A 27,428-nucleotide genomic window follows, 5' to 3' on the forward strand; every position below is an offset into this window, starting at 1 on the left:
ATCACACCAAAGTGTAATTATGTTTTTGACTTTTGTACAAATTATTTAAAAATGAAAAGCTGAAATGCCTCGAGTCAATAAGTATTCAACCCCTTTGTTATGGAAAATCTAAATATGTTCATGAGTAACAATGTGCTTAACAAATCACGTAATAAGTAGCATGAACTCACTGTGTGCAATAATAGTGTTTAACATGACTTCTGAGTGGAGCAGTGATTTTCAAACACAGATTCAACCACAAACACCAGAGAGGTTTTGCAATGCCTCGCAAAGAAGGGAACATATTAGTAGATGGGTAAAAAATAAAAAAGCAGACATTAAATATACCTTTGAGCATGGTGAAGTTACTAACTTACACTTTGGATGGTGTATCAATTCACCCAGTCACTACAAAGATACAGGTGTCCTTCCTAACTCAGTGGCCGGAGAGGAAGGAAACCACTCAGGGATTTCACTATGAGGCCAATGACGACTTTAAAACAGAGTTAATGGCTGTGATAGGAGAAAACTGAGGATGAATCAACAACATTGTAGTTACTCCACAATAATAACCTAATTAACAGAGTGAAAAGAAGGAAGCCTTTACAGAATAAAAAATATTCAAAAGCATGCATTTTCTGCAACTGAAGTAAAACTGCAAAAAATGTGGCAAAGAAATTAACTTTGACCTGAATACAAAGCATTATGTTTTAGCCAAATGCAACGCAACACTTCACTGAGTACCACGTTCCAAATGTTCAAGCATGGTGGGGGCTGCATCATGTTATGGGTATGCTTGTCATCGGCAAGAAATAAGCTGTTTATCATAAAATAAATGGAATAAAGCTAAGCACAGAAAAAAATCCTAGAGGAACACCTGATTCAGTCTGCTTTCCAAACAAATACTGGGAGATGAATTCACCTTTCAGCAGCACAAGAACCTAAAAAAAGGCCAAATATACACTGGAGTTTCTAACAGAGACGAAATTGAATATTCCCGAGTGGCCTAGTTACAATGTTGACATAAAAATCGGTTTAAAAATCAAATGTCAAGAGTTGAAAATGGCTGTCTAGCATTGATCAACAAACAAATTGATAGCTGTAATTGCTGCCAATGGTGATTCTAACAAGTATTGACTCAGGGGGTTGAAAACTTATGTAAATCCGATTAGTGTTTTATATACAGTACCAGTCAAAAAAGTTTGAACACACAAAGTTGGAAAAGCATTCCATGTGAAGCTGGTTGAGAGAATGCCAATTTGAAGAATCTCAAATATATTTTTGATTTGTTTAAGACTTTTATTATTTTTTACATTGTAGAATAATAGTGAAGACTTTGAAACTATGAAATAACACATATGGAATCAAGTAGAACCAAAAAAAGCATTTAACAAAGTCAAATAAATTTGAGATTCTTCAAAGTAGCCACCCTTTCTTTGCCTTGACAGCTTTACACAATCTTGGCATTCCTTCAACCAACTTCTTTAGGAATGCTTTTCCAACAGACTTGAAGGAGTTTCCACATATGCTGAGCACTTGTTGGCTGCTTTTCCTTCACTCTGTGGTCCAACTCATCCCAAATAATCTCAATTGGGTTGAGGTCGGGTGATTGTGGAGGCCAGGTCAACTGATGCAGCACTCCATCACTCTCCTTCTTGGTCAAATAGCCCTTACACAGCCTGAATGTGTGTTGGGTCATTGTCCTGTTGAAAAACAAATGATGGTCCCACTAAGCGCGAAACAGATGGGATGGCGTATAACTGCAGAATGCTGTGGTAGCCATGCTGGTTAAGTGTGTATTGAATTCTAAATAAATCACAGACAGTGTCACCAGCAGAGTACCCCCACACCATCACACCTCCTCCTCCGTGCTTCACGGTGGGAACCACACATGCAGAGATCATCCGTTCAAATACTCGGTGTCTCACAAAGACACGGCGGTTGGAACCAAAAATCTCAAATTTGGACTAATCAGACCAAAGAACAGATTTCCACAGGTCTAATGCCCATTGCTCATGTTTCTTGCTCCAAGCAAGTCTTATTTTGGTCCTTTAGAAGTGGTTTCTTTGCAGTTCGACCATGAAGGACTGATTCACGCAGTCTCATCTGATCAGTTGATGTTGAGATGTGCCCGTTAATTGAACTCTGAAGCATTTATTTGGGCTGCAATTTCTGAGTCTGGTAACTCTAATGAACTTATCCTCTGTAGCAGAGGTAACTCTGGGTCTTCCTTTCCTGTGGCGGTCCTCATGAGAGCCAGTTTCAACATAGCACTTGTTGAAAAAAAACATTGTTTTTGCGACTGCCCTTGAAGAAACTTTCAAATTCTTGAAACCTTCATGTCTTAAAGTAATCATTTCACTTTTCTTATTTAAGCTGTTCTTGCCATAATATGGACTTGGTCTTTCACCAAATAGCTCTATCTTCTGTATACCAACCCCTACCTTGTCACAATGCAACTGACTGGCTCAAACGCATTATGAAAGAAAGAAATTCCACAAGACACACCTGTTAATAGAGATGCATTCCAGGTGACAACCTCATGAAAATATATTTAGATGTTTAACACTTTTGGTTACTACATGAATCCATATGTGATATTTCATAGTTTTGATGTCTTCACTATTATTATTATTATTCTACAATGTAGAATAGAGTAAAAAATAAAATAAAAACGCTGGAACGAGTAGGTGTCTCCAAACTTGACTGGTACTGTATATATTTTCAGTAGAAAATATATTTAAAAAATAATAATTTATAAGTCCTTGAGCATAGAGTTGTATGGTTTGCTTAACTCTAAAACCAATGGTCTTTGGCAGTGACATTATGTTAAAGTGCAATTGACCAGCAGTAAACAAGATATTGTCTTGAGCATGAGAGCACTTGACACGTTTTCCCACCGGGCTCCCAAGCGGTGCAGCGGTCTAAGGCACTGCATCTCAGTGCAAGAGGCAGAATGGTAGAATCTAGTCCCAATTTAACACCTGCTCCCTACTAGGTGTAGAATCTACACCCAGGCGTAGCTCATAGAGGGGCCCCAGAGGATGACCCCTTGAATCCAATGATGACAACCCAATGGAAAGGCTTTTAGACTACTCACGTTTTCTTGTCAAGTATGACTGGTGATTTTTGTGAAAACCATTTTGATAAATCATCTGTCAAGGACCAGAAGTCAAGGCTAGCTGTGTCGTTACATGCTGGGGACTGTTAAACTGAACTGCAGGGTACTGTAGCGGGAACGAGTCAGACTTGGCCCAGTGCTGAAATCACAGTCAGTAACCACAAGAATGTAACAGCTTCTGTTATTATCCCTGGAGGAGAAAATAACATGCTCTTCCCACTCCCTCACTATTACAGAATACATGACAGGTTTGTAGATGTGGACAGGAACAGTCCTATGAACTCTGAAAGAATAAAAGGAACCATTATAGCTTCTACAATCAACAACCTTGAAAGCAGATGGAGCATGAGAGTGTACTGTTCTGTGAAGTGGAGCAGCTACCAAAGTTTAGAAGCAAAGCTCGCAAGCACAAATACCCTACACACATTCTGTACAGAGAGACCATGGTTAGTGTTATTACAGGACCATAAATGCTTGCTCTCTTTTCCTCTCGTCTGGCTGTGAGCTAAGGTCGGGTTAGCCAAAGTAAAGGCAAGCCAAACATGCATATTAACAGAGCAGAGTGCAGAAAGCTTGTCTGTTTTCGGTATGGGAGGTGGTGCAGGGCTGTCTAGAAGGGTAAAGCTTTTGTCAAAATTGACTTTTTGTTGTAGATTTTGGATTACTTACACAACAGAGCTAAAAATGCAAAAAAAAAAAAATGTTTTACATTAAATGCTGTATCCCATCTAAACATGACTGTGGTGCGAAGGGTGTTTCTCAAGCTTCCTCACGTGAACACATTCCCTGGAACACCATGTCGATAGGAACTTGAAACTAGGTTCCCCACTCTCTGACACACGCACGCACACCTGACATTTTCACAGCCCCAGGCTACATTTGGCACCATCACCATAAATACATAGACTGAGGGAAGTTATGGAGAGAAGAAAATACATTTCCAACAACTCTGCCTCTAGAACAGGTTGAACGTTGACACAAATTCAGGGTTCCAATGGAAGGGGGAAAGAAAACAAATGGAATTGAAGGAGAAAGCACTTAATGCACTACAGTCTTATTTTTGGATTACAGCGTATCCTTATTTAATTTGGACGTAGATTTTTGTTTCCTCTATGGGCGTCCAATTCAAATACACAGAGGATAAAAACTAAAAGCAGTCCCTAAGTTGCTTACATTCCGTAATGACTATGTTTGTCAAGTGTCTCACAGCATGTTCGGTAGAGACCCATGAATGGTGTAGTATTTCAGTATACTCTTAACAGTGGCTGTCTCGAGTGGCATCAGTCCGAGGACTGGAACTCTTGTGGCATTTGAAGCTGTGCATCGATATGGTTAAGAGCTTGTCTTTAGTGGCTTAGGTTACACAAACAGCACTGATTGAGAAATAGGAGATACTCTGTTCTGAAGTCTCTCCATAACACCTCAGGGCCACCCTTACCCAATAAAGCGAAGGTAACTGAACTAAATGACAATAGCCCGTAACACTCACTTATGAAGTCATTATGAAGTGCTTTGAGAGGCTAGTTCAGGATCATATTACCTCCACCAAACCCGACACCCTCTTCAATTTGCATACCAACCCAATAGAGACACAGAGGATGATATTGCCATCACACTACACACTCCCACAAGGGTGCATGCTCAGCCCTCTCCTGTACTCCCTGTCCACCCATGACTGCGTGGAAACGCACACCTCCAACTCAATCAAGTTTGCAGACAACACAATAGTGGTTGGCCTGATTGCCAAAAACAACAAGACAGTCTGAAGGGAGGAGGTGAGGGCCCTGGCAGTGGGGCCAGGAAAATAACCTCTCAACATCAAGAGAAAACGAAGGAGCTGATAGTGGACTTCAGGAAACAGCAGAGGGAGTACGCCCCCTCCACATCGACTGGGCTGCAGTAGAGAAGCCAAAAAAGTTTCACATTCCCCAGTGTACACATTAGAGGTCGACCGATTATGATTTTGTAACGCCGACAACGATTATTGGAGAACCAAAAAAAGTCGATACCAATTAATCAGACAATTGTTTTATTTATTTGTAATGACAATTACAACAATACTGAATTAGCACTTTTATTTTAACTTAATATAATACATCAATAAATTCAATTTAGCCTCAAATAAATAATGAAACATGTTCAATTTGGTTTAAATAATGCAAAAACAAAGTGTTGGAGAAGAAAAGTAAAAGTGCAATATGTGCCATGTAAAAAAACTAACGTTTAAGTTCCTTTCTCAGAACATGACAACAACCTAGATAAACTAGTAATATCAACCATGTGTAGATATCTAGCTTGTCCTGCGTTTCATATAATCAATGCGGTGCCTGTTAATTTATCATTGAATCACAACCTACTTCGCCAAACATGTGATTTAACAAGCGCATTCGCAAAAAAAAAGCACTGTCGTTGCACCAATGTGTACCTAACCATAAACATCAACGCCATTCTTAAAATCAATACACAAGTATATATTTTTAAACCTGCATATTTAGTTAATATTGCCTGCTAAAATTAATTTATTTTAACTAGGAAAATTGTGTCACTCTTGCGTTCTGTGCAAGCAGAGTCAGGGTAGATTTTTCCTACTGGGATGGGGAGGAAGGAGAGGGCAAGTCACAACAAGCACAGCAGTAGATATGAGCAAAACGTAGGGCAAGAGCAACATGCCAGAGATGTCAGAGGTTGGATGGCTGCGCTATAGAAGATGAGGCCTATGGGTTTAAGGGAAGACCGTCTTAATTTCAATACAGGGGAAATGCAGTCACAGGTTTGCCATTACAAGAGTAGAGAGCATTGCCTAGATTCTTTAGGCATCAAAGTGAAGGAAGGACCATGATCTGACCTTCGGTTTGTAAACACTGGTAAACCTGCTCTGGTACAAACAGCGATAAGGGTTCATTCGCCTAGCTGAAACAAAGGGCCCTTACACCACAACCTTTAGAATCAGCCAAATCCAATCTGAACCTTTTGAAGTCTTTAACAAGGTTTGCAATTGTAAAGTTCTCTTCCTAACATATTCAGAACCATTGTTGTTTTCCCTGGACAGTTCCCTGTGTGAACTCTGTCCTTTATTTTGACAAAGTCCTGCTGTTATTAGGACATCAAAAATGTAACATCAAAGTATTCACACCCCTTGACTTATTCCACATTTTGATGTGCTACATGATGACCAAACGGTCTCGAGCATGTATCCAGTTGCACATACTGAGTTTGTCTATCTCCACCAGACGCGGTCAGGACACGCAGGTTATCAAAAACCCCGAACCAACTATGATAATTAATTTGAGGACAAGTCAAAACACATATGAAACATTCTTGGACATTTAGATATCTAGCTTGCTGTTGCTAGCTATTTTGTCCTGGGATATAAACATTGGGTTGTTATTTTACCTGAAATGAACAATGTTATTTTATTTGCTGGACTTTTGTAGAATTTTGATTCACACAAAATTGTGTGTTCTTTACTGCGACAATTAATCCACAGATAAAATGGGAAACCGAGTAAGGTTCTAGTAATCTCTCCTCATTCAGTCTTCTACAGTGGATGGCAACCAACTAAGGTACAATACAGCCACCAACTAGACTGGTGTGTGGACCTATTTCATCTTTCAATCACCCACATGGGTATATGCTCTTAAAAACCAATGAGGAGATGGGAGAGGTGGGACTTGTAGCACGTTCTATAAATTCTATTTTAGCGCCTGGCTACACAGATGCTTGTTGACGCACACGAGCATTTCAGATGAAATGATTGAATAACATGTATGTGTAAATTTATTTTTGCAATGCTCGTGCAAACAATGTAGGAGGTGTGGTCAGCATGTTACAAAGTGGGATCAACATTAATTTATTTGCAATGTTTTGTCAACGAGGCGGCAGGTAGCCTAGTGGTTAGAGCGTTGGACTAGTAACCGAAGGGTTGCAAGATCAAATCCCCAAGCTGACAACGTACAAATCTGTTGTTCTGGCCCTGAACAAGGCAGCTAACCCGCTGTCATAGTAAATAAGAATGTGTTCTTAACTGACTTGCCTAGTTAAATAAAAAGGTTAAAAAAAGCTACCATAATTTCTGGACTATTAAGCGCACCTGAATATAAACCGCACCCACTGAATTTTTTTAAAATATGTATTTTGTACATAAATAAACCGCACATGTCAATAAGCCGCAGGTGCCTACCGGTACATTGAAAAAAATTAACTTTACACAGCCTTTAAACGAAACACGGCTTGTAACAAAAATAAATAGGCTTTAACGAAACACTGCTTGTAACAAAAATAAATAGGCTTTAATGAAACACGGCTTGTAACAAAAAAACAAAACAAATAGCAGTAAACAGTAGCCTACCAAGAAAGTCATTGGTCACTATCTTCTTCCTCCTGTGCACTGAAACCACTGAAGTCATCTCCTTCGGTGTCGGAGTTGAATAGCCTCAGAATTGCTTCATCCGATGTTGGATCGCTGCCCTCTTCAACACGCAGCAGTCCAGCCTTTCGAAACCCATTGATGATAGTGGATTTTTTGACAATGCTGCACGCTGTCAGCAGCTCTATTTCCTTTTCCAACAGCCAAATCGATCACCTTCAACTTGAAAGCTGCATCATATGCATTTCTCTGTGTCTTTGCCATGATGAGGGTGACAAAATGACTACCGTAATCAGAATGATGGGAAGTTTGAGCGCGCTCGATTTACGTCACATTATGTGACAGTGCTCAGTTTTTTGGTGGCATGAATCTTGTGAAAGCGGGAAAAATCCATAAATTAGCCGCGTCATTGTATAAACCGCGAGGTTCAAAGCTTGGGAAAAAAGTAGCGGCTTATAGTCCGGAAATTACGGTACACAAAACACTAATGTAAAAGTAGAAGAAAAATTCTAACATTTGTCAAATATTTATGAAAAATAAAACAATATAAAACACAAAAAATCAAGGTATATGGTTGTCTAGCAATGATCACCAACAAATTTGAGCACTTGAAGAATAATGTGCAAATGCTGTACAATCCAGGTGTGGAAATCTCTGAGACTCACCCGGAAAGACTCACAGCTGTAATCACTACCAATGGTGCTTCTAGTATTGACTCAAGGTATATAATGGTGCAGCATTGCACATTATTCTTGTTGGTGATCATTGCTAGACAACCATCATGTTGGCCTAACCCAGCCCACAACGTCTGCTGTGTGGATCTATTTTGAAGTTTCAAAGGAAGATAACAAAAAGGCCATATGCAAAATTTGTGAAAGTGAAAACTTTCAATACCACAAACCTAATTACTCATTTGAGTGCATCACCTCCAGATGTTCAGAGACTACTTAGAACAAAAAGCAGAAATAAACTACGCGCAAACTTCCAACAACTAAACAAGTTCAAGTCAAGCAGTCATTTGAAAGAGTAAGACCCTTTCAGCGAGACAACTCAAAGGCGAAATACATTAACGCCAAGATAATGGAATTCATTGCCCTTGACAATCAACTGATCTCTGTCGTGGAGGAGGTTGGTTTTCGCCGACAGGTCGAGCACCTCAAGCCCCGGTACATACTACCAAGTAGGCGCTACTTGTCAGAGGTTGCCCTACCGGAGTTACCCAGTATTGTTGAAACGCCCATCCATGAGCTACTTGCTATGGGCGTCATTGCTATTAGCTTTACGACTGACATTTGGACCAGCGATGTCAGCCCCGTGAGCATGGTGAGTCTGACAGCACAGTGGGTCGACGAGGATTTGTACTGAGGAAAGCCGTATTGCTCAAGAATGTGCTGGTTCTCATACCGCTGCTGCCATTTCAAATGGCATATGAGAACATGTTTGAAACATGAACACACTCCTAGCCCCATTCGAAGAACTGACACGAGAAATAAGCTCATCAACTGCGTCTGCAGCAGACGTGATACCCTCTGTCATGGCATTGAAACACCTGCTCAACAATACTGCCGACAGAGACCGTGGGGTTAAAACTTGGAAAAGTACTAGAGGCTGTGAACAAGCGATCCAGTGGCATTCTCTCTGAGCCTCTTTACTGTGTTTCCACCATGCTAGATGCTAGGTACAAGGGTTGCTACTTCTTTAACAGGCATTCTCTCTGAGCCTCTTTACTGTGTTTCCACCATGCTAGATGCTAGGTACAAGGGTTGCTACTTCTTTAACAGGCATTCTCTCTGAGCCTCTTTACTGGGTTGCCACCATGCTAGATGCTAGGTACAAGGACCGCTACTTCTTTAACAGGCATTCTCTCTGAGCCTCTTTACTGTGTTGCCACCATGCTAGATGCTAGGTACAAGGACTGCTACTTCTTTAACAGGCATTCTCTCTGAGCCTCTTTACTGTGTTGCCACCATGCTAGATGCTAGGTACAAGGACTGCTACTTCTTTAACAGGCATTCTCTCTGAGCCTCTTTACTGTGTTGCCACCATGCTAGATGCTAGGTACAAGGACTGCTACTTCTTTAACAGGCATTCTCTCTGAGCCTCTTTACTGTGTTGCCACCATGCTAGATGCTAGGTACAAGGACTGCTACTTCTTTAACAGGCATTCTCTCTGAGCCTCTTTACTGTGTTGCCACCATGCTAGATGCTAGGTACAAGGACTGCTACTTCTTTAACAGGCATTCTCTCTGAGCCTCTTTACTGTGTTGCCACCATGCTAGATGCTAGGTACAAGGACCGCTACTTCGATGCAGACAAGAAACAGGGTTTACGTGAAATGTTACATACATAGTTGGACAAGATGGAAATGGACACAGTGACCGTGTGCACAGAGGAAGAGAGGCTACAGACAGAGATGAAACTTCACTGCTTGACATGTATGATGAAATCCTGGTTGAGACTGAACAAATGAACAACGAAACAGCACAGCAAGTAAGTGAAAGAAATATGTTTTGATTACGTTTTACTGGTAATAGGGACATACGTAAATGACAACAAAATAACGTTTTGGTAAGAGCGAGAGAGAGTGAGTGATTGAGTAACCTGTATTTAACCTGTATTTAATTAGGCAAATCTAAGAACAAATTGACGGCATACCCCGGCCAAACCCGGACCAATTGTGCACCGCCCTATGGGACTCCAAATCACTGCTGGATGTGATACAGCCTGGAACCAGGGACTGTAGTGATGGCTCTTGCACTGAGATGCAATGCCTTAGACTACTGTGTCCATGTGTGTGTGTGTGTTAACTATTTAACAGTACTGGGAATGCTTAAAAGGCTACTAAAATGTAAAATATCACTATCATTTTTTTTGGCAAAGAAAATATTGTATATCAGTATCGGCCAAAAATGTAATATCGGTGCATCCCTAGCTGTAACAAAATGTGGAAAAGGTGAAGGGGTCTGAATACCTTCCGAATGCACTGTAAGCTACATCTCAAATGGCACCCTATTCCCTATGCAATGCACTACTTTTGACCAGGGCCCATAAGATATCATTTGGGAGGCTACCAAAGCCTGCTATCCAACTCAATGTTGAGATACTGCACAAAGGCTTCAGAAAGAGGCACCACACTCTAAAAATCAAATCTAAGCTGAACCATGTTCTGTGGGCTCTTTTCATGTGGAATATCATGGCTACACTTCATCTTAGCTTTCTGATGCACTATAACAGAAAATGGAAGAAAGCTCACTCTATTTATGTTTTCATACACATGGATGGTGACATGCCCTCTTCTTCCCCATTGTTAGTCCGTTAATAGGCCCTAACCCTCCCTATACAGTAATCACCACAGATCATGCTAATCCTTTAATGTTCGTACCTGTTATTTTCTAAGCCACAGCAAACTCAGCCATGACCCAGAGCACCGCTATGCTACAGCAGGCAGCCCCCAGGGCCCGTAATCTCTTAATCTGACCTGGATGATGTGAGGATGTTTGAGTCACACTGTCCGTAGTGCCCAATATGAACCCTCACAGCTGGAGCAGATCACCTTCCTATGGTCTAGCACAGTGGGCAGTGTACTGGGCAACAGGCATCGCCAACATGCTCAGTAGAACCACTGGATGGGGGTTGACTAAAACTGTCTATTCACTATGAAATAGTGCACTACCGTCTCCAACAAGCACACGCAGATTCTAACTCCCTGTATCCAATCTAGGCAAACAGAACAGTCTATCTTTCAGGGCTGGACTTTAACACAAAGGGTGTTCCAGATTGGGACTTCCCACAGCTGGCAATAGCAATCACATACACGTGGATTTTTATAGGTGATTTCATCTCATTCTCTCAATTCCCTACTGGTGGTGTATCAGCCTTGAGGCAATCCTCTCTTGTCCCAGTGGTGCACCCTAAATAATCATTGGCTGGGAATAAAAGTGCAAATCCATAGTAACGGAATTACACTGAGACTCAAGATTTTTCACTTTACAATGTACCTTTCCACTAAACATTTTACAAAAACACATTTACAGGAAGAATGTTGCAGCTCAAGTTTGGTAACCTTAAAACAGTGAGATTAAACCACAGAGATCCTATTACATTCCAAATTCTATGGATTTTACTATAATTCTGTTACCAAACTCGATTTATTGTGTAAATTATTTAAAGTAGTCATTGTGTTGTATGGTTTGTTAAACTTTTAAAATGAATGTTTTGTTCGGCATACATCTTAAAGTAAAAAATAGGAGTCTAGGAGTAATTCCATTTGCGTGGAATTACCCCTCTGTAAATCAAGTCGAAAGCTAACCATGTTCTGTGGTAATTCCTTTACTGTGGAATTGCTCTGAACTAAATGCTGCATCTCCAACAATATAATCACAAATGTTCAACCTGGGAGTAGGTGCATTGAGCATGTTATATTCAGTTGACAGCAGGTGGTCAGAAGCTCCTACAGTTTGTCTCTCCCTACCACACTTTTCAACAACTTAAATATGTACAACAGGTGAGTAACCAATAACATCATTAACATGCAGCAAAAATGCTATTTCATCTGATTGGTTATGCATCTGTCCAGCGCAAAAGAGACAACAGGCCTGTGAACTAACAATAGGTTCTGAATGAAAGGACTAGTTGAACCATTCCACCCTACCACGCCTGTGTTTTAGAGCATAAAGCTGTTACACTGTGCTCCAATTAGGACCTTTGATTAATGTGAAGCCTACCATCGTCTGCCCTGGAGAATGGGGTTCTGTTAATTGTAAATGTCTGAGAGGTTTGTTGTTGTTGTTGTTGTTGTTGGTAAAAAGGGTATTTCTATTCTGGTCCCTCTTCCAAGAATTAAGAAGCTGATTTGGGGAAATGGGAAGGATAAAGAATTAAAGCCAGTTGTGGATTCAACTTTGTTATATAAGGAAGTAATGTTTCATTTCAAGGCACAGTGTAGTCCAGTACAAAGAGGAGTGTGTAGAACCAGCTGTCACTCATCCCTCTGTGGACTGTCGCTTAGCTGATGAATACCCTTCATTTAGCTGGCAATACAGCGATCATCACAGAGTTAGGAAATGAAAAGATTAGCCAAAACACATTTGATTCTGAGATGTGAGGCTGTGAGAGATGGGAGTGTAAACACAGCTGTGTTTTGCCTTTTAGAGATTTGCTGAAACGGGTGTGATATCCGGCCGGCCGGCCGACCCGACGGGCCCTTCGTTATGGATTGCCACACAGGCTGTCTCTGCAAGGGGTGCTGACAGGGTGTACTGCACACATGACAACATTGCTGTAACACCCAGGGCAAGCATGTGGCTTTCATTGCAGGGCTAACTAAACAGAAAGTGTCGGAACTAAGAGCTGTCTCCTGTTAGCATGCCTCGTGTCTCAAACAGAGGTGGTCCTGAGCCAAGTCCACACAGGTGTCAGTCTTGGAGCTGCTGCCTTTTAAGAGTAGTTTACCTGGGTTGAAATGTATTGACTGATTGGTGTAGGTAGATCATCCACTAGACTAGGGATTGTCCAAGAGGACATGGCTTATGATCACAGTTTTATCTCATCCCCAACCTATAGCTGTATTTTCACTTATGATAAACTGAAACAAGGATGACAATGGCATTCCCATTGCAGTCGTCAAATAAACACAAAAACCATTGTGTGAGCATAATAGGGCTACAAATTCTGCCTCTTTAGCTTTGTTACTGTCGTCCCAGCAGTAATGTTAGCCTACTTCATTGTAGATTAGCTAGCTGTGTCCCATCAATCTCCCTGTGGATTCGCCAATGCTCATGTTAGCAGGTGTAGTCTATCCCAATTATCCCCGCACCTGGGACCCTCTCCCCCCCTCCTCTCCCTCTACCCCCAGTCCCAATACCCCACCCACACTCCACTTCAAATCCAAGGATGCCCAGTTCCAGTACACAACCTATTAAGCCATGGCTCTCGCCACTGGCCATTTTTCGATTACCAGCTGGGTCCCCATAAAAAGGTTTTATTCTAGTGTACACAGAGGCATCTCTGCTGACACAGACAGTCACAGTCTCTTATGGCTTCTTTACACAACACTACTTTGATGACACAAACTAGGTCCAGGATACATCTCTTTAAGAGATGTATCCCACACAACATATCTGCCACATACACCCCTCTGAGTGGTACAGTTTAACGACAACAGCTCTACCACACCACATGTCCATGCAAGAATTACCTTAATGCCAATAGACAAACACCATTTTTGCTCTGTTAGACCAATTTAATGGAAGGCTTTTAAAATATCCACACAATTGTATTAATCAAGTGTGCACCACTATGTGCAATATGGATTAGCTTCCTGTGTAGTTGGAATGTCTTTGTCTATATAATATGTTTTTTTTTAAAGGTATGATAATAGCTCCACACATGCAGCAGGAATGTGGCATTGGCCACACCACATCCAAGGCTAGCATAAACAAAAACGTTGTAAATCTGATGTTGAACAGAGATAGAACTCACTAGACATATTTGACTAATGTAAGTCCACCCTTTGGCATGAATCTGATTTCTCTCTGAATCCTGGACGTGATCTCCTTAGGATTTTGTGAAGCAAAGTAGCAATCTATGGGGGCCTTATTAGATTAATGAAACGAGGACAGGAAAAATACAGAGGTCCTCTTTGGACTATAAAGCAGCCCGTCATTCAGCGTGTAAGGGAGGAATAGGTTCGATTGAATGAGATTCGGGGACCTGAGAAAGCCAACCAGTACCCATTTGCGACAAGTGAGAGGTCAGGTCTTGTGATGTAGACTATCATTCATTCAGGCTGAACTCGGACATTCAATTTGCTTTCACGTAGTGACATGTTCGAGCTCGCAGGCTGAAATCAATTCAGGTAAATTACACTCTCGATGGGCTTCCACAAACATTAATGTGTCATGTCTGACGATTAAGTAATTGTAAACGCTGACCACATTAGCTAGCTACGTAATTTAATTATGTCCAAATTCAGAAATTACAGATTAACCATCAATTTACTAATTTGAAACAGCCCTCAGTAATGTCAGAAGGAAACCCTTGACGAATGCTTGTAACGTTAGTTCTCCCTAATGTTATTTCAAAATGACCAACAAAGTGACAGGACTGATACAGCTGTCAGTACAAGGCAACTGCAACCTGGTTGAACAGTTGTGAGTGATCACATACTGTACTGTCTTCGGTGATAGTGGGCCATGCAGATACAGTAACTGGATGCAAATTATGACAATTTAGCCTCTGTTGTAGGCCCTTTCAGAATGGGTTAATTAAGATAGCTTTATAACTAATTTAGCTAGTTGCGTAATTAAAATGATAAATATCTAGTCAACTGCCTAACTAGCTACAGTAGCTAGTTCCAACATGATCCAGAATTGGATTAGCTAAATACTGTTAGCTAGCTATTCTCCTTCCATAATCTGTCACATTTGAGTTGGCTAAATCTAACGTTAGCTGAAGTCATGTGAATACCGTTAACGTTACAGTGACAGTAGTTCATTAACAGTTTATTTTCATTTCCAATCAAATTTAAAAAGCATAGCCTACATTGGACCTGAGTATAGGACAGTTCAAAAGTGCAACTAGATAAATTAGCAAAACATTTAGCTATATCTTGGTTGGGTTTATGGACAGCAAAAATGACCTATTAATTTAGCTAGCTAACGTTAGCTAGTCAGTTCATACCTATCTAAACGTTAACTTACTGTACAGTAACTAACAAGCTGCATTACTTTTCAGTACAATGTGGTTCTAACGAGTAACGCTATCGCTTAGCTAGGTACTGTAGCCAGTCGGTCAAATATCTTACCGTCATAAACAGTTCCAGAGGCGTCCAGTTTTTAAGGAATATTGTTTTCTTACAACGGGAAATGAGTTTAGGGTGAGGGACTGAAAAATCCAAGTTCAGTTCACCCGCTGGGAACTCCGACAAAACCTCATTTTTATCACTCCGATCCTTCAGCTTCATACATTCAACTGTCTGCGGGCCCTTTACTAGTTTGAATCCGCGACTTGCTCGGCGACGAATAATCCACAGACAAGATACAGCAACCATTGGCTACAGCGAACCAGCAGGCATCTCAGACCGAGTGAATGATATTTACAATTCCTTTGATTTGTAAATGAGAGGGTATGAGCGACATAAATGTTGGGGGGGAGTGTATTCCGGATTTCCGAATAGCGTATCTGACTTTCTCAGCGGAGTCCGTTGTCAATGCACGCTGAATGCAGCAGAGGCAACGTACCGGCGCCATCTCCGTAGCGCCACCAGTGCACCGGGGTGGAGTCACAGGACAGGGAGGTTAAACCGCGAGTGAGCATTCCTGTCATTTTTCCACTACTTTTCATGCCATGGTATTGGTATTTTGCCGGTTTTATAGATTTACCGAATGTATTGTGAGAACTGTGGCATCACCTTAGAACATTGTGCAGCCAAGGTCACTGAAATCTAAATGCAACAGTGTGGAGTAGAATACCGGTAGTCAGTGGCGAGGAAGCGACACCATTGCCTCAGTTAATTTTAGCCACAGGATATGCAATATTCCATTGTTGGTCAGAATTAGCCTAAATTAGTTTGTTATTGCCCTAAATTCAGGAAATATCTAGGCATGTGACTGTGAATGAACTGTATTAACAATACACCACTGTGGCCAGACAATGCGACTGTAGAGTCAAATGTAAATTTGGGCTGTGGTGACATCATGTGGTCCAAACAAGAACAGTACTACCCCCTTAATTCCATATCACTGCGACCAATTATGGGGCAAGTATGGGTACCTACATACTTGGTGTCTGAAAGTGGGCTTTGCAAAATAACTGGATGGGTGCAGTAGAATCAATGGTTGGATCAACAGCGATGGGTACAGTAGAATCAATGGTTGGATCAACAGCGATGGGTGCAACGTCAAGTCTCCATTATTGGTTAGACCGGCCATAAGCAGGTGCGCTGCGGGTCAGCTTAAATTAAACATTTAATGTTAACTTATGTTAATATAGCAGGTTAAGTGAACTAATATAGCGTAGCAGTTTAGGATAATTAACGTGTCCGGTTAGGATAATTAACTTGGCAGGTTAGGAGAATCAGGTTAAGGTTCGGAAAAGGGTTAGGCTTAGCTAAAATGCTATAGTTGTCCACAATCAACTTGTCGTGCAGCCCAATCAGCCAGCAAAATGGTCTTAAGTTGTAACAAATCTGCCCAATTAGCTGATTTGATTTCCATACACCTACACTCCATGACAAAAAGTATGTGGACACCTGCTCGTCGAACATCTCATTCCAAAATCATGGGCATTAATATGGAGTTGGTCCCCACTCTTCTGGGAAGGCTTTCCACTAGATGTTGGAAACATTGCTACGGGGACTTGCTTCCATTCAGCCACAAGAGCATGAGGGAGGTCGGGCACTGATGTTGGGCTATTAGGCCTGGCTGACAGTCGGCATTCCAATTCATCCCAAAGGTGTTCGATGGAGTTGAGGTCAGGGTTCTGTGCAGGCCAGTCAAGTTCTTCCACACCGATCTTGACAAACCATTTCTGTATGGACCTCGCTTTGTTCATGGGGGCATTTTCATGTTGAAACAGGAAAGGCCCTTCCCCAAACTGTTGTTTTTAGCTTCCCCAAGCGCAGAATCGTCTAGAATGTCATTGTATGCTGTAGCATTAAGATTCCCCTTCACTGGAACAAAGGGGCCTAGCCCGAACCAGGAAAAACAGCCCCAGATCATCATTCCTCCTCCACCAAACTTTACAGTTGGCACTATGCATTGGGGCATGTAGCGTTCTCCTGACATCTGCCAAACCCAGATTTGTCCGTCGGACTGCCAGATGGTGAAGCGCAATTCATCACTCCAGAGAACATGTTTCCACTGCTCCAGAGTCCAATGGCGGTGAGCTTCACACCACTCCAGCCGACGCTTGGCATTACACATGGTGAGCCGTTGTTACTCCTAGACGTTTCCACGTCACAATATCAGCACGTACAGTTGACTGGGGTAGCTCTAGCAGGGCAGAAATTTGACGAAATGACTTGTTGGAAAGGTGCCATCTTATGACGGCGTCACGCTGAAAGTCACTGAGCTCTGCAGTAAGGCCATTCTTCTGCCAATGTTTGTCTATGGAGATTACATGGCTGTGTGCTCCATTTTATACACCTGTCAGCAACTTGTGTGGCTGAAATAGCCGAATCCACTAACTTGAAGGGGTGTCCACATACTTTTGTATATATTTAGTGTACTTCTCTTGATCCTCCCACTTCTGTTGACACTCCATGTATGCAATTAGCAATGACTGATGTGGTGATGAAAATGATTTTCTCTCATACTGGTGAAGTGGTATGTAAAGAAACAGAATATATTTTAAAAGATAAATGCTATTTGCATGTGATTTTTTTTTTTTTAACTGTGAATTGTAGAGTTTCTATTGTCACAAATTAGTGGTACCCCATATCATCTCCACCCAGTCTGTGGGTACCATTGGTGGTAGCCCAGTACAGTGCTGTAATTAGTTTCTGTGGAGAACGGCCCAATCACATTTCCATAGAAGTTGGGTGGAGAATTGTCATTTTCCTAAATTAGTTTTCCGTTGCATAAAATTGATTTTTTTTGTAATCACAAACACAGGAATTTGTATATAGCCCATAAGAGCCTCACTATCAAAGCTAAAAAGACACTGTCATTGCTGTGACTAGTGTGGATTTTGTTCTGGCTCTATGATTTAGACCGAGATAAAGTGCCATTGAGATGCACCTTCATTTGACAATGCTATTAGTCTCTAGGTTCAGTTTTGCTCCGCAGTAGTCACTCTGTCACAATGTTAATTACTTGGTTCTTTTTGTAGAACGCCACAGGGCTTCAGACGTGTGAGATGTGATTAAAAAACTAGATTAGGTTTCCAATTTCATATGCAGACAACTGCTAAATGTGGAGACTCGGGAGATTAAGATCTGTATCACCAAGCAAATTGCTTTAAAATTATGGGTTCATTAAAACCCAACTGATTCTTGATTTCCTTCACGCACACACACTGTCTCACACAATAGCCAAAGGCTATTTATTTGTTGTGGTTAATCATTCACAACAATTTCATCTCACACAAGTCAGCTGTACATGTTTAAACATTATAACATACATTTTGTCAAATTGGTATTGTTATGAAATATTTTTTATTGCGCCTTGCCCTGATGTATTTTACAACACAAAAGTGCAGGTTCACCATGTAGACCAATTTTAGGCAAATTTGTGCTCAAATTGAGGTCACTGATAAGAGAAACGATAGTAACAAGGTCAAGTATAACTGTCATTATTCAGGCAATGTTACATGTGGTTGAAATTTCCTTTTTCCTCACAGTAATTGTGATTTCCTAAATAATACCTGTTGGAAAACTAGCACAAACAGCATTGGGCTTCCAGTCTCATGTCAGACTTTACAAGTAGCTGGTCAGAGGTCAAAGCTCACGTGATATTTGGTTCTTGGTGCGGAGATTACTGGGCTTCCAATGTCCTTTTTAGGCCTTCTCTTCCTTGAGTAGGCCCACAATGCCATCCCTCCTGGAGGTGTAGGGAGCGTGCTTCAGTCTTAGCAGGTGAGCAGGGAACAGGTTGCCACTGGGCGCGTACATCTCCTCCCCCTTCTGGCCCATCAGTGAACGTAGCGTCTTGTTCCGGGAGAGGATCTTGTTGTAGAACTCCACCCCTCCCTTGGCATAGATCTTGGACAGGCCTGCAGCACGGCGGTCTGATTTGTAGTCCAGCCATTGGCTGACAGCGTCGGAAGTCAGGAAGTAAGAGACAGCGCCCAGGCCGAGCGCCACAACATTCACTACGCCCCTGAAGATCACAGGCCCAATGTGGAGCCTGAAGATCTGCTTCAGGGTCACCGAGTAGACCATCACTCCGGCCAAGCAGAATGGAGCTACAGCCGCATTCAGCACAGGCCCGCCCACCTCAAGACGAGCTACCTCCCTCGCCACGGCAAACTTCTGAGCCTCTGGGGAGAATACTAGAGCATCCTTCAGGGCCGTGCCGATGACACTGTCCCACTCCACCTTCTCGCCATTGATGAGTATGCTGCGGTTTGTGATGCCAGCCGGGTCGTCCAGCGTGCTGTTGAAGTTGGCAGGGATGCCAATCTGGGCACCGGAGGGAAGCCAGGGTACGCCAGCCCCAACAGGGTGGAAGCCAAACGACGCGAAGGCACTATAACCATCAGGAGCGCCCACATCAGAATCCTTCAGCACCTGTTTGAAGAGGTTCTCCAGCTTCTCAGAAAGGCTGGCTGGTTCTCCTTTGTTCCAGGCCTGATACAGCTTCCTATAAGTGTTCTCTGGGAATAAGTGGTAAAACATTTGGGCCGCAAACACCCCACTGCACCCAGCGATGAGCAGCGGCGTCCGGTACTTCTGTACCATCACGGCATACTTCAGAAATGGAGACGCCATGGTGGTAATCTGTTAGACACAGACTTCAGAGGGATGGATCTGCAGAGAAACAGAATTATAACGTTAATGGTTTTATATCTGACAAAGCAGGTTTAACCTGGCTGAATGAGTGGTGACAAAATACTGCCGGTGAATAGGCCTACTCTTGTTTTAGGACTAACAAATACATACTCTCCAGTGTTTCCCCTATGATTTTTTTTTTCCAGCAGTGGTGGCAAGGATAGGGGGTTAAATGAATACAGGGAAAACACTGCTCTCTGTGAGAAGTTAGGGAACCATGAGGACTGAACTGTTTTTATTCTGCTGTGATTGCATACAACACATTCTCATAGGGATGTGTTGAGAATGTATGGGGTCCTAGAATTCATCCAGACTACCTGAACTTGATGACAACAGTGCATCGTGTAATAAAGGCGGGCGGCAGGTAGCCTAGCGGTTAAAGAGCCAGTAATCGATAGGTCGCTGGTTCGAATCCCAGAGCAGACTAATGTGTAGGCCGTCATTGTAAATACGATTGTGTTCTTAACTGACTTGCCTAGTTAAATAAAAAGTTACACAGTTGAAAAATTGGTCGATGTGCCCTTGAGCAAAGTACTTAGCCGCGCCGACAGAGATGGCCGCCAAAGTACTTCCAGCGCCGACAGAGATGGCCGTCTCGCTTCGCGTTCCTAGGAAACTATGCAGTTTTTTTTTTTTTACGTGTTATTTCTTACATTAGTACCCCAGGTCATCTTAGGTTTCATTACATACAGTCGAGAAGAACTACTGAATATAAGATCAGCGTAAACTCACCATCAGTACGACCAAGAATATGTTTTCCGCGACGCGGATCCTGTGTTCTGCCTTACAAACAGGTCAACGGAATTGATTCCATGCAGTGACCCCAAAAAACGACTTCGTAAAAGAGGGAAACGTAGCGGTCTTCTGGTCAGACTCCGGGCACATCGTGCACCACTCCCTAGCATTCTTCTTGCCAATGTCCAGTCTCTTGACAACAAGGTTGATGAAATCCGAGCAAGGGTAGCATTCCAGAGGGACATCAGAGACTGTAACGTTCTCTGCTTCACGGAAACATGGCTCACTGGAGAGACTCAATCCGGGGCGGTGCAGCCAACGGGTTTCTCCACGCATCGCTCCGACAGAAACAAACCTCTTTCTGGTAAGAAGAGTGGCGGGGGCGTATGCCTCATGACTAACGAGACATGGTGTGATGAAATAAACATACAGGAACTCAAATCCTTCTGTTCACCTGATTTAGAATTCCTCACAATCAAATGGAGACCGCATTATCTACCAAGAGAATTCTCTTCGATTATAATCACAGCCGTATATACCCCTCCCCCAAGCAGACACATTGATGGCTCTGAACTAACTTTATTTAACTCTTTGCAAACTGGAAACCATTTATCCGGAGGCTGCATTCATTGTAGCTGGGGATTTTAACAAAGCTAATCTGAAAACAAGACTCCCTAAATTTTATCAGCATATCGATTGCGCAACCAGGGGTGGTAAAACCTTGGATCATTGTTACTCTAACTTCCGCGACGCATATAAGGCCCTGCCCCGCCCCCCTTTCGGAAAAGCTGACCACGACTCCATTTTGTTGATCCCTGCCTACAGACAGAAACTTAAACAAGAGGCTCCCACGCTGAGGTCTGTCCAACGCTGGTCCGACCAAGCTGACTCCAGACTCCAAGACTGCTTCCATCACGTGGACTGGGACATGTTTCGTATTGCGTCAGATAAAAATATTGACGAATACGCTGATTCGGTGTGCGAGTTCATTAGAACGTGCGTTGAAGATGTCGTTCCCATTGCAACGATAAAAACATTCCCTAACCAGAAACCGTGGATTGATGGCAGCATTCGCGTGAAACTGAAAGCGCGAACCACTGCTTTTAATCAGGGCAAGGTGTCTGGTAACATGACTGAATATAAACAATGCAGCTATTCCCTCCGCAAGGCTATTAAACAAGCTAAGCGTCAGTACAGAGACAAAGTAGAATCTCAATTCAACGGCTCAGACACAAGAGGCATGTGGCAGGGTCTACAGTCAATCGCGGACTACAAGAAGAAACCCAGTCACGGACCAGGATGTCTTGCTCCCAGGCAGACTAAATAACTTTTTTGCCCGCTTTGAGGACAATACAGTGCCACTGACACGGCCTGCAACGAAAACATGCGGTCTCACCTTCACTGCAGCCGAGGTGAGTAAGACATTTAAACGTGTTAACCCTCGCAGGGCTGCAGGCCCAGACGGCATCCCCAGCCGCGCCCTCAGAGCATGCGCAGACCAGCTGGCCGGTGTGTTTACGGACATATTAATCAATCCCTATACCAGTCTGCTGTTCCCACATGCTTCAAGAGGGCCACCATTGTTCCTGTTCCCAAGAAAGCTAAGGTAACTGAGCTAAACGACTACCGCCCCGTCGCACTCACTTCCGTCATCATGAAGTGCTTTGAGAGACTAGTCAAGGCCAATATCACCTCCACCCTACCTGACACCCTAGACCCACTCCAATTTGCTTACCGCCCAAATAGGTCCACAGACGATGCAATCTCAACCACACTGCACACTGCCCTAACCCATCTGGACAAGAGGAATACCTATGTGAGAATGCTGTTCATCGACTACAGCTCGGCATTCAACACCATAGTACCCTCCAAGCTCGTCATCAAGCTCGAGACCCTGGGTCTCGACCCCACCCTGTGCAACTGGGTACTGGACTTCCTGACGGGCCGCCCCCAGGTGGTGAGGGTAGGCAACAACATCTCCTCCCCGCTGATCCTCAATACGGGGGCCCCACAAGGGTGCGTTCTGAGCCCTCTCCTGTACTCCCTGTTCACCCACGACTGCGTGGCCACGCACGCCTCCAACTCAGTCATCAAGTTTGCGGACGACACAACAGTGGTAGGCTTGATTACCAACAACGACGAGACGGCCTACAGGGAGGAGGTGAGGGCCCTCGGAGTGTGGTGTCAGGAAAATAACCTCACACTCAACGTCAACAAAACTAAGGAGATGATTGTGGACTTCAGGAAACAGCAGAGGGAACACCCCCCTATCCACATCGATGGAACCGTAGTGGAGAGGGTAGCAAGTTTTAAGTTCCTCGGCATACACATCACAGACAAACTGAATTGGTCCACTCACACTGACAGCGTCGTGAAGAAGAAATTTGGCTTGTCACCAAAAGCACTCACAAACTTCTACAGATGCACAATCGAGAGCATCCTGGCGGGCTGTATCACCGCCTGGTACGGCAACTGCTCCGCCCTCAACCGTAAGGCTCTCCAGAGGGTAGTGAGGTCTGCACAACGCATCACCGGGGGCAAACTACCTGCCCTCCAGGACACCTACACCACCCGATATTACAGGAAGGCCATAAAGATCATCAAGGACATCAACCACCCGAGCCACTGCCTGTTCACCCCGCTATCATCCAGAAGGCGAGGTCAGTACAGGTGCATCAAAGCTGGGACCGAGAGACTGAAAAACAGCTTCTATCTCAAGGCCATCAGACTGTTAAACAGCCACCACTAACATTGAGTGGCTGCTGCCAACACACCGACATTGACACTGACCCAACTCCAGCCACTTTAATAATGGGAATTGATGGGAAATGATGTAAATATATCACTAGCCACTTTAAACAATGCTACCTTATATAATGTTACTTACCCTACATTATTCATCTCATATGCATACGTATATACTGTACTCTATATCATCGACTGCATCCTTATGTAATACATGTAACACTAGCCACTTTAACTATGCCACTTTGTTTACTTTGTCTACATACTCATCTCATATGTATATACTGTACTCGATACCATCTACTGTATGCTGCCCTGTACCATCACTCATTCATATATCCTTATGTACATATTCTTTATCCCCTTACACTGTGTATAAGACAGTAGTTTTGGAATTGTTAGTTAGATTACTTGTTGGTTATCACTGCATTGTCGGAACTAGAAGCACAAGCATTTCGCTACACTCGCATGAACATCTGCTAACCATGTGTATGTGACAAATAAAATTTGATTTGATTTGAACCTTAATCGCTCTGGATAAACGCGTCTGCTGAAAAATGTAACAAAGTCTCACACTAATGTTCCAATTGGCAATTATGTTATCCTGTTGGTCAAATCCAAAATGCAATGGATACGTGTGCACCTAGAAGCCAGATTATTATGTTAGCTTGCTGAATAGTTGGTTAGCATAGCTAGCACAGAAATCTCAATAAAATAACGATAGCTGTGCATGACTGCCAGGCAAGTGAAGCAATACTAACAGCTTGAAAACACACTGAACCAACAGGTAATGTTGCGTTTCATAAAACGTTTGGATAACTCACATGCCATGGACATCTATGGAAGGGCAACTTGACAAAAAGGGTCGTCACTAATTACCACAGCCACAAAGTCGTACACCCCGCCTATTTCTACAATTTAACTTCTTAAAAAATGTGATTTTAAACCTAACCTTAACCCTAAACTCAACCACGCTACGAACCTTAAATTAACACAAAAAAGCTCATTAGATTTTTCATACATTTATAGACACTTTGACTTTGTTGCTGTGCTATATAGTGGAAACAGGTTATTACGAAGGCAACAACGCCGTAAAGCAACTGTTTTTACGACAGTTTTAGGTTAAAGTCTAGTCACGACGTTAATCAGTGACAAGTGCGTCACTGTTTACGCTGTAAGAATATCAAACACTGCATAAAAATGATTCCGCTTATTTCTATTGTATGTAAAGAATCCAAACAGTACATCTCTCCACAATAGTGTAAAATCTTCATAAATGTGTTCAATTATAAACCTACTGATGTCTTGCCACAGTTTTCTTACATGCATACAATGCCAAACCCACTATGTAATTAATTTCATTATTTTTTTGGCCAAATTTCATATACACAAATGTAAATTTACAAACATAAAACCACATTTTCGTATCCTACAAAAAGAAATTGAACTGTATTTTAAGACGGTTAAATGCTCTACTAACAAAAAAGCTGTTAGAATTGTAAGTATATGCATGTCCCTTAAGGTCCTTGTGTAATTGTAATGTGATATTGTCTCGATTGTCCATTGTTTGTAATCTATGTATGCTTGTGTTCCCTCATGTGCTTTATGTATTGATTTGTTGTTAATAAAATTAAAAAAATAAAATAAAATAAATAAATAAATGAAATAAAAAACACTGCATAGTGGGTTAAAGTAGTGTAATTTTAATGCATTCATGTTTTGCTATCGTAGTCTGTTGGAACAGTTTCATATACGTGTCACGCTATTCAAATGACCACAAGGGGGCATACTCTATTTTACCGCCGCTTCAAATAAGTGCAAAGCAAATGTACAGTATCAGTTTATTAGACCTCACCGAAGGAAGGACAGAGGCATTTGTAAAGTGTTCTAATATAGGAGCTACTTTATTTTACCACAACTTCAAATAAGTGAAAAGCAAAGGCACAGTATCAGCCTATTAGATCTCACCGAAGGAAGGACAGAGGCATTTGCAAAGTGTTCTAATAGGGGCTGTTATAAATAACACATATTACTATATTTAGTGTGTGTGTGTCACAGAGAAAATGTTCCATCCTCTCTATTTGTCTCACATTTTCAGAGTCATAGCCTGATATGAATCATTTAGCTCTCCAGGCTCCCATATCACTGTTGTTCCCTGTTCTCCTCCAGACTGTTGCTGGAGCTGCCTGTCGCTGTGGGCGTGATGGGTAGAGAATGCTTGATTACCAACCGGTTCTTTTCTCTTTTTTTTCTTCTGGGGATTTACCAACCTCATGCATCTGGGTAATTACAGTGTGCATAACACACTTCTCATGCATTATTACTGCCAGACACACATTGATCTGTGTAGGAATGTGTGTTCAGGCCCTGAGCTGTAATAATGTGCTCAATAAATGTCCAAAATGTCTGCGAGCTGTTATGAAATGTTTATGGTGTTGTTGGAGTATGCAGGAGATGCAAATGAAATGTAACTAGGTGGATGTGATGCAAGGAACATACATTACTTAGTCGGCACATTCGCTATACTTACACAACATTTTTTTGTGACAAAACCATCAGTAAACCTAGAGTTGAAAATGCCATGGAAACCCATTTAAATTGTATTTTATTTATTCGCTACATGGGAATTTGACCGCAAAAGTTATTATCTGCACTACGTATGTATGCACAGACTATCTGTAATAAGTACATTTGATGGAAGCACAACTCTGATGGGAACATACACAAGGGGTTCCCTTAGCCTAGGCTAATTGCGGCATTTGGCCAATAAATAAAATTGTAGCAAACCAAATTGTCCAGGAGAGACTGTCTATCATAGCCTTATACACAGAATTCGTGCCTCAGCACAATTATTTAATGCCTTGCAAGCACGTGAGCCGTCCTTGGCCAGCTCTACCGCTATCTCTCTCAGAATGACCTTCTTGATCCAAATCAGTCAGGTTTCAAGACTAGTCATTCAACTGAGACTGCTCTTCTCTGTATCACGGAGGCGCTCCGCACTGCTAAAGCTAACTCTCTCTCCTCTGCTCTCATCCTTCTAGACCTATCGGCTGCCTTCGATACTGTGAACCATCAGATCCTCCTCTCCACCCTCTCCGAGTTGGGCATCTCCGGCGCGGCCCACGCTTGGATTGCGTCCTACCTGACAGGTCGCTCCTACCAGGTGGCGTGGCGAGAATCTGTCTCCTCACCACGCGCTCTCACCACTGGTGTCCCCCAGGGCTCTGTTCTAGGCCCTCTCTTATTCTCGCTATACACCAAGTCACTTGGCTCTGTCATAACCTCACATGGTCTCTCCTATCATTGCTATGCAGACGACACACAATTAATCTTCTCCTTTCCCCCTTCTGATGACCAGGTGGCGAATCGCATCTCTGCATGTCTGGCAGACATATCAGTGTGGATGACGGATCACCACCTCAAGCTGAACCTCAGCAAGACGGAGCTCCTCTTCCTCCCGGGAAGGACTGCCCGTTCCATGATCTCGCCATCACGGTTGACAACTCCATTGTGTCCTCCTCCCAGAGCGCTAAGAACCTTGGCGTGATCCTGGACAACACCCTGACGTTCTCAACTAACATCAAGGCGGTGTCCCGTTCCTGTAGGTTCATGCTCTACAACATCCGCAGAGTACGACCCTGCCTCACACAGGAAGCGGCGCAGGTCCTAATCCAGGCACTTGTCATCTCCCGTCTTGATTACTGCAACTCGCTGTTGGCTGGGCTCCCTGCCTGTGCCATTAAACCCCTACAACTCATCCAGAACGCCGCAGCCCGTCTGGTGTTCAACCTTCCCAAGTTCTCTCACGTCACCCCGCTCCTCCGCTCTCTCCACTGGCTTCCAGTTGAAGCTCGCATCCGCTACAAGACCATGGTGCTCGCCACGGAGCTGTGAGGGGAACGGCACCTCAGTACCTCCAGGCTCTGATCAGGCCCTACACCCAAACAAGGGCACTGCGTTCATCCACCTCTGGCCTGCTCGCCTCCCTACCA

At 42.9% G+C, this 27,428-nt stretch overlaps 2 protein-coding genes across 4 annotated transcripts in view; both read right to left on the bottom strand.

The window, feature by feature from the left end:
* Window positions 1-15,612, bottom strand: part of LOC118386432 (tyrosine-protein phosphatase non-receptor type 4-like) — a 134,365-nt gene extending 118,753 nt beyond the window's left edge. For all 3 annotated transcript variants that reach the window (XR_008139960.1, XM_052522888.1, XM_052522886.1), the window contains exon 1: window positions 15,271-15,612. The gene's annotated coding sequence lies outside the window, so the exon portion shown is untranslated. The remainder of the gene's footprint in view (window positions 1-15,270) is intronic.
* A 2,990-nt stretch (window positions 15,613-18,602) lies between these two features.
* tmem177 (transmembrane protein 177) lies at window positions 18,603-24,515 on the bottom strand. The gene is made up of 2 exons (XM_035774089.1): window positions 24,261-24,515; window positions 18,603-19,935 (listed from the first exon to the last, which is right to left on the bottom strand). Exon 2 carries the CDS (start codon window positions 19,894-19,896, stop codon window positions 18,964-18,966), a length of 933 nt encoding a protein of 310 aa, XP_035629982.1. The 5' UTR covers window positions 19,897-19,935; window positions 24,261-24,515; the 3' UTR covers window positions 18,603-18,963.
* Window positions 24,516-27,428: the final 2,913 nt, after the last annotated feature.

This window comes from Oncorhynchus keta, chromosome 7 (assembly GCF_023373465.1).
Source record: "Oncorhynchus keta strain PuntledgeMale-10-30-2019 chromosome 7, Oket_V2, whole genome shotgun sequence".
In the NCBI taxonomy this organism is placed as follows: domain Eukaryota; kingdom Metazoa; phylum Chordata; class Actinopteri; order Salmoniformes; family Salmonidae; genus Oncorhynchus; species Oncorhynchus keta.

What these genes read in the sequence shown, in the direction of transcription:
- tmem177 (XM_035774089.1), bottom strand. Translation starts at nt 19,896, where the DNA reads ATGGCGTCTCCATTTCTGAAGTATGCCGTGATGGTACAGAAGTACCGG.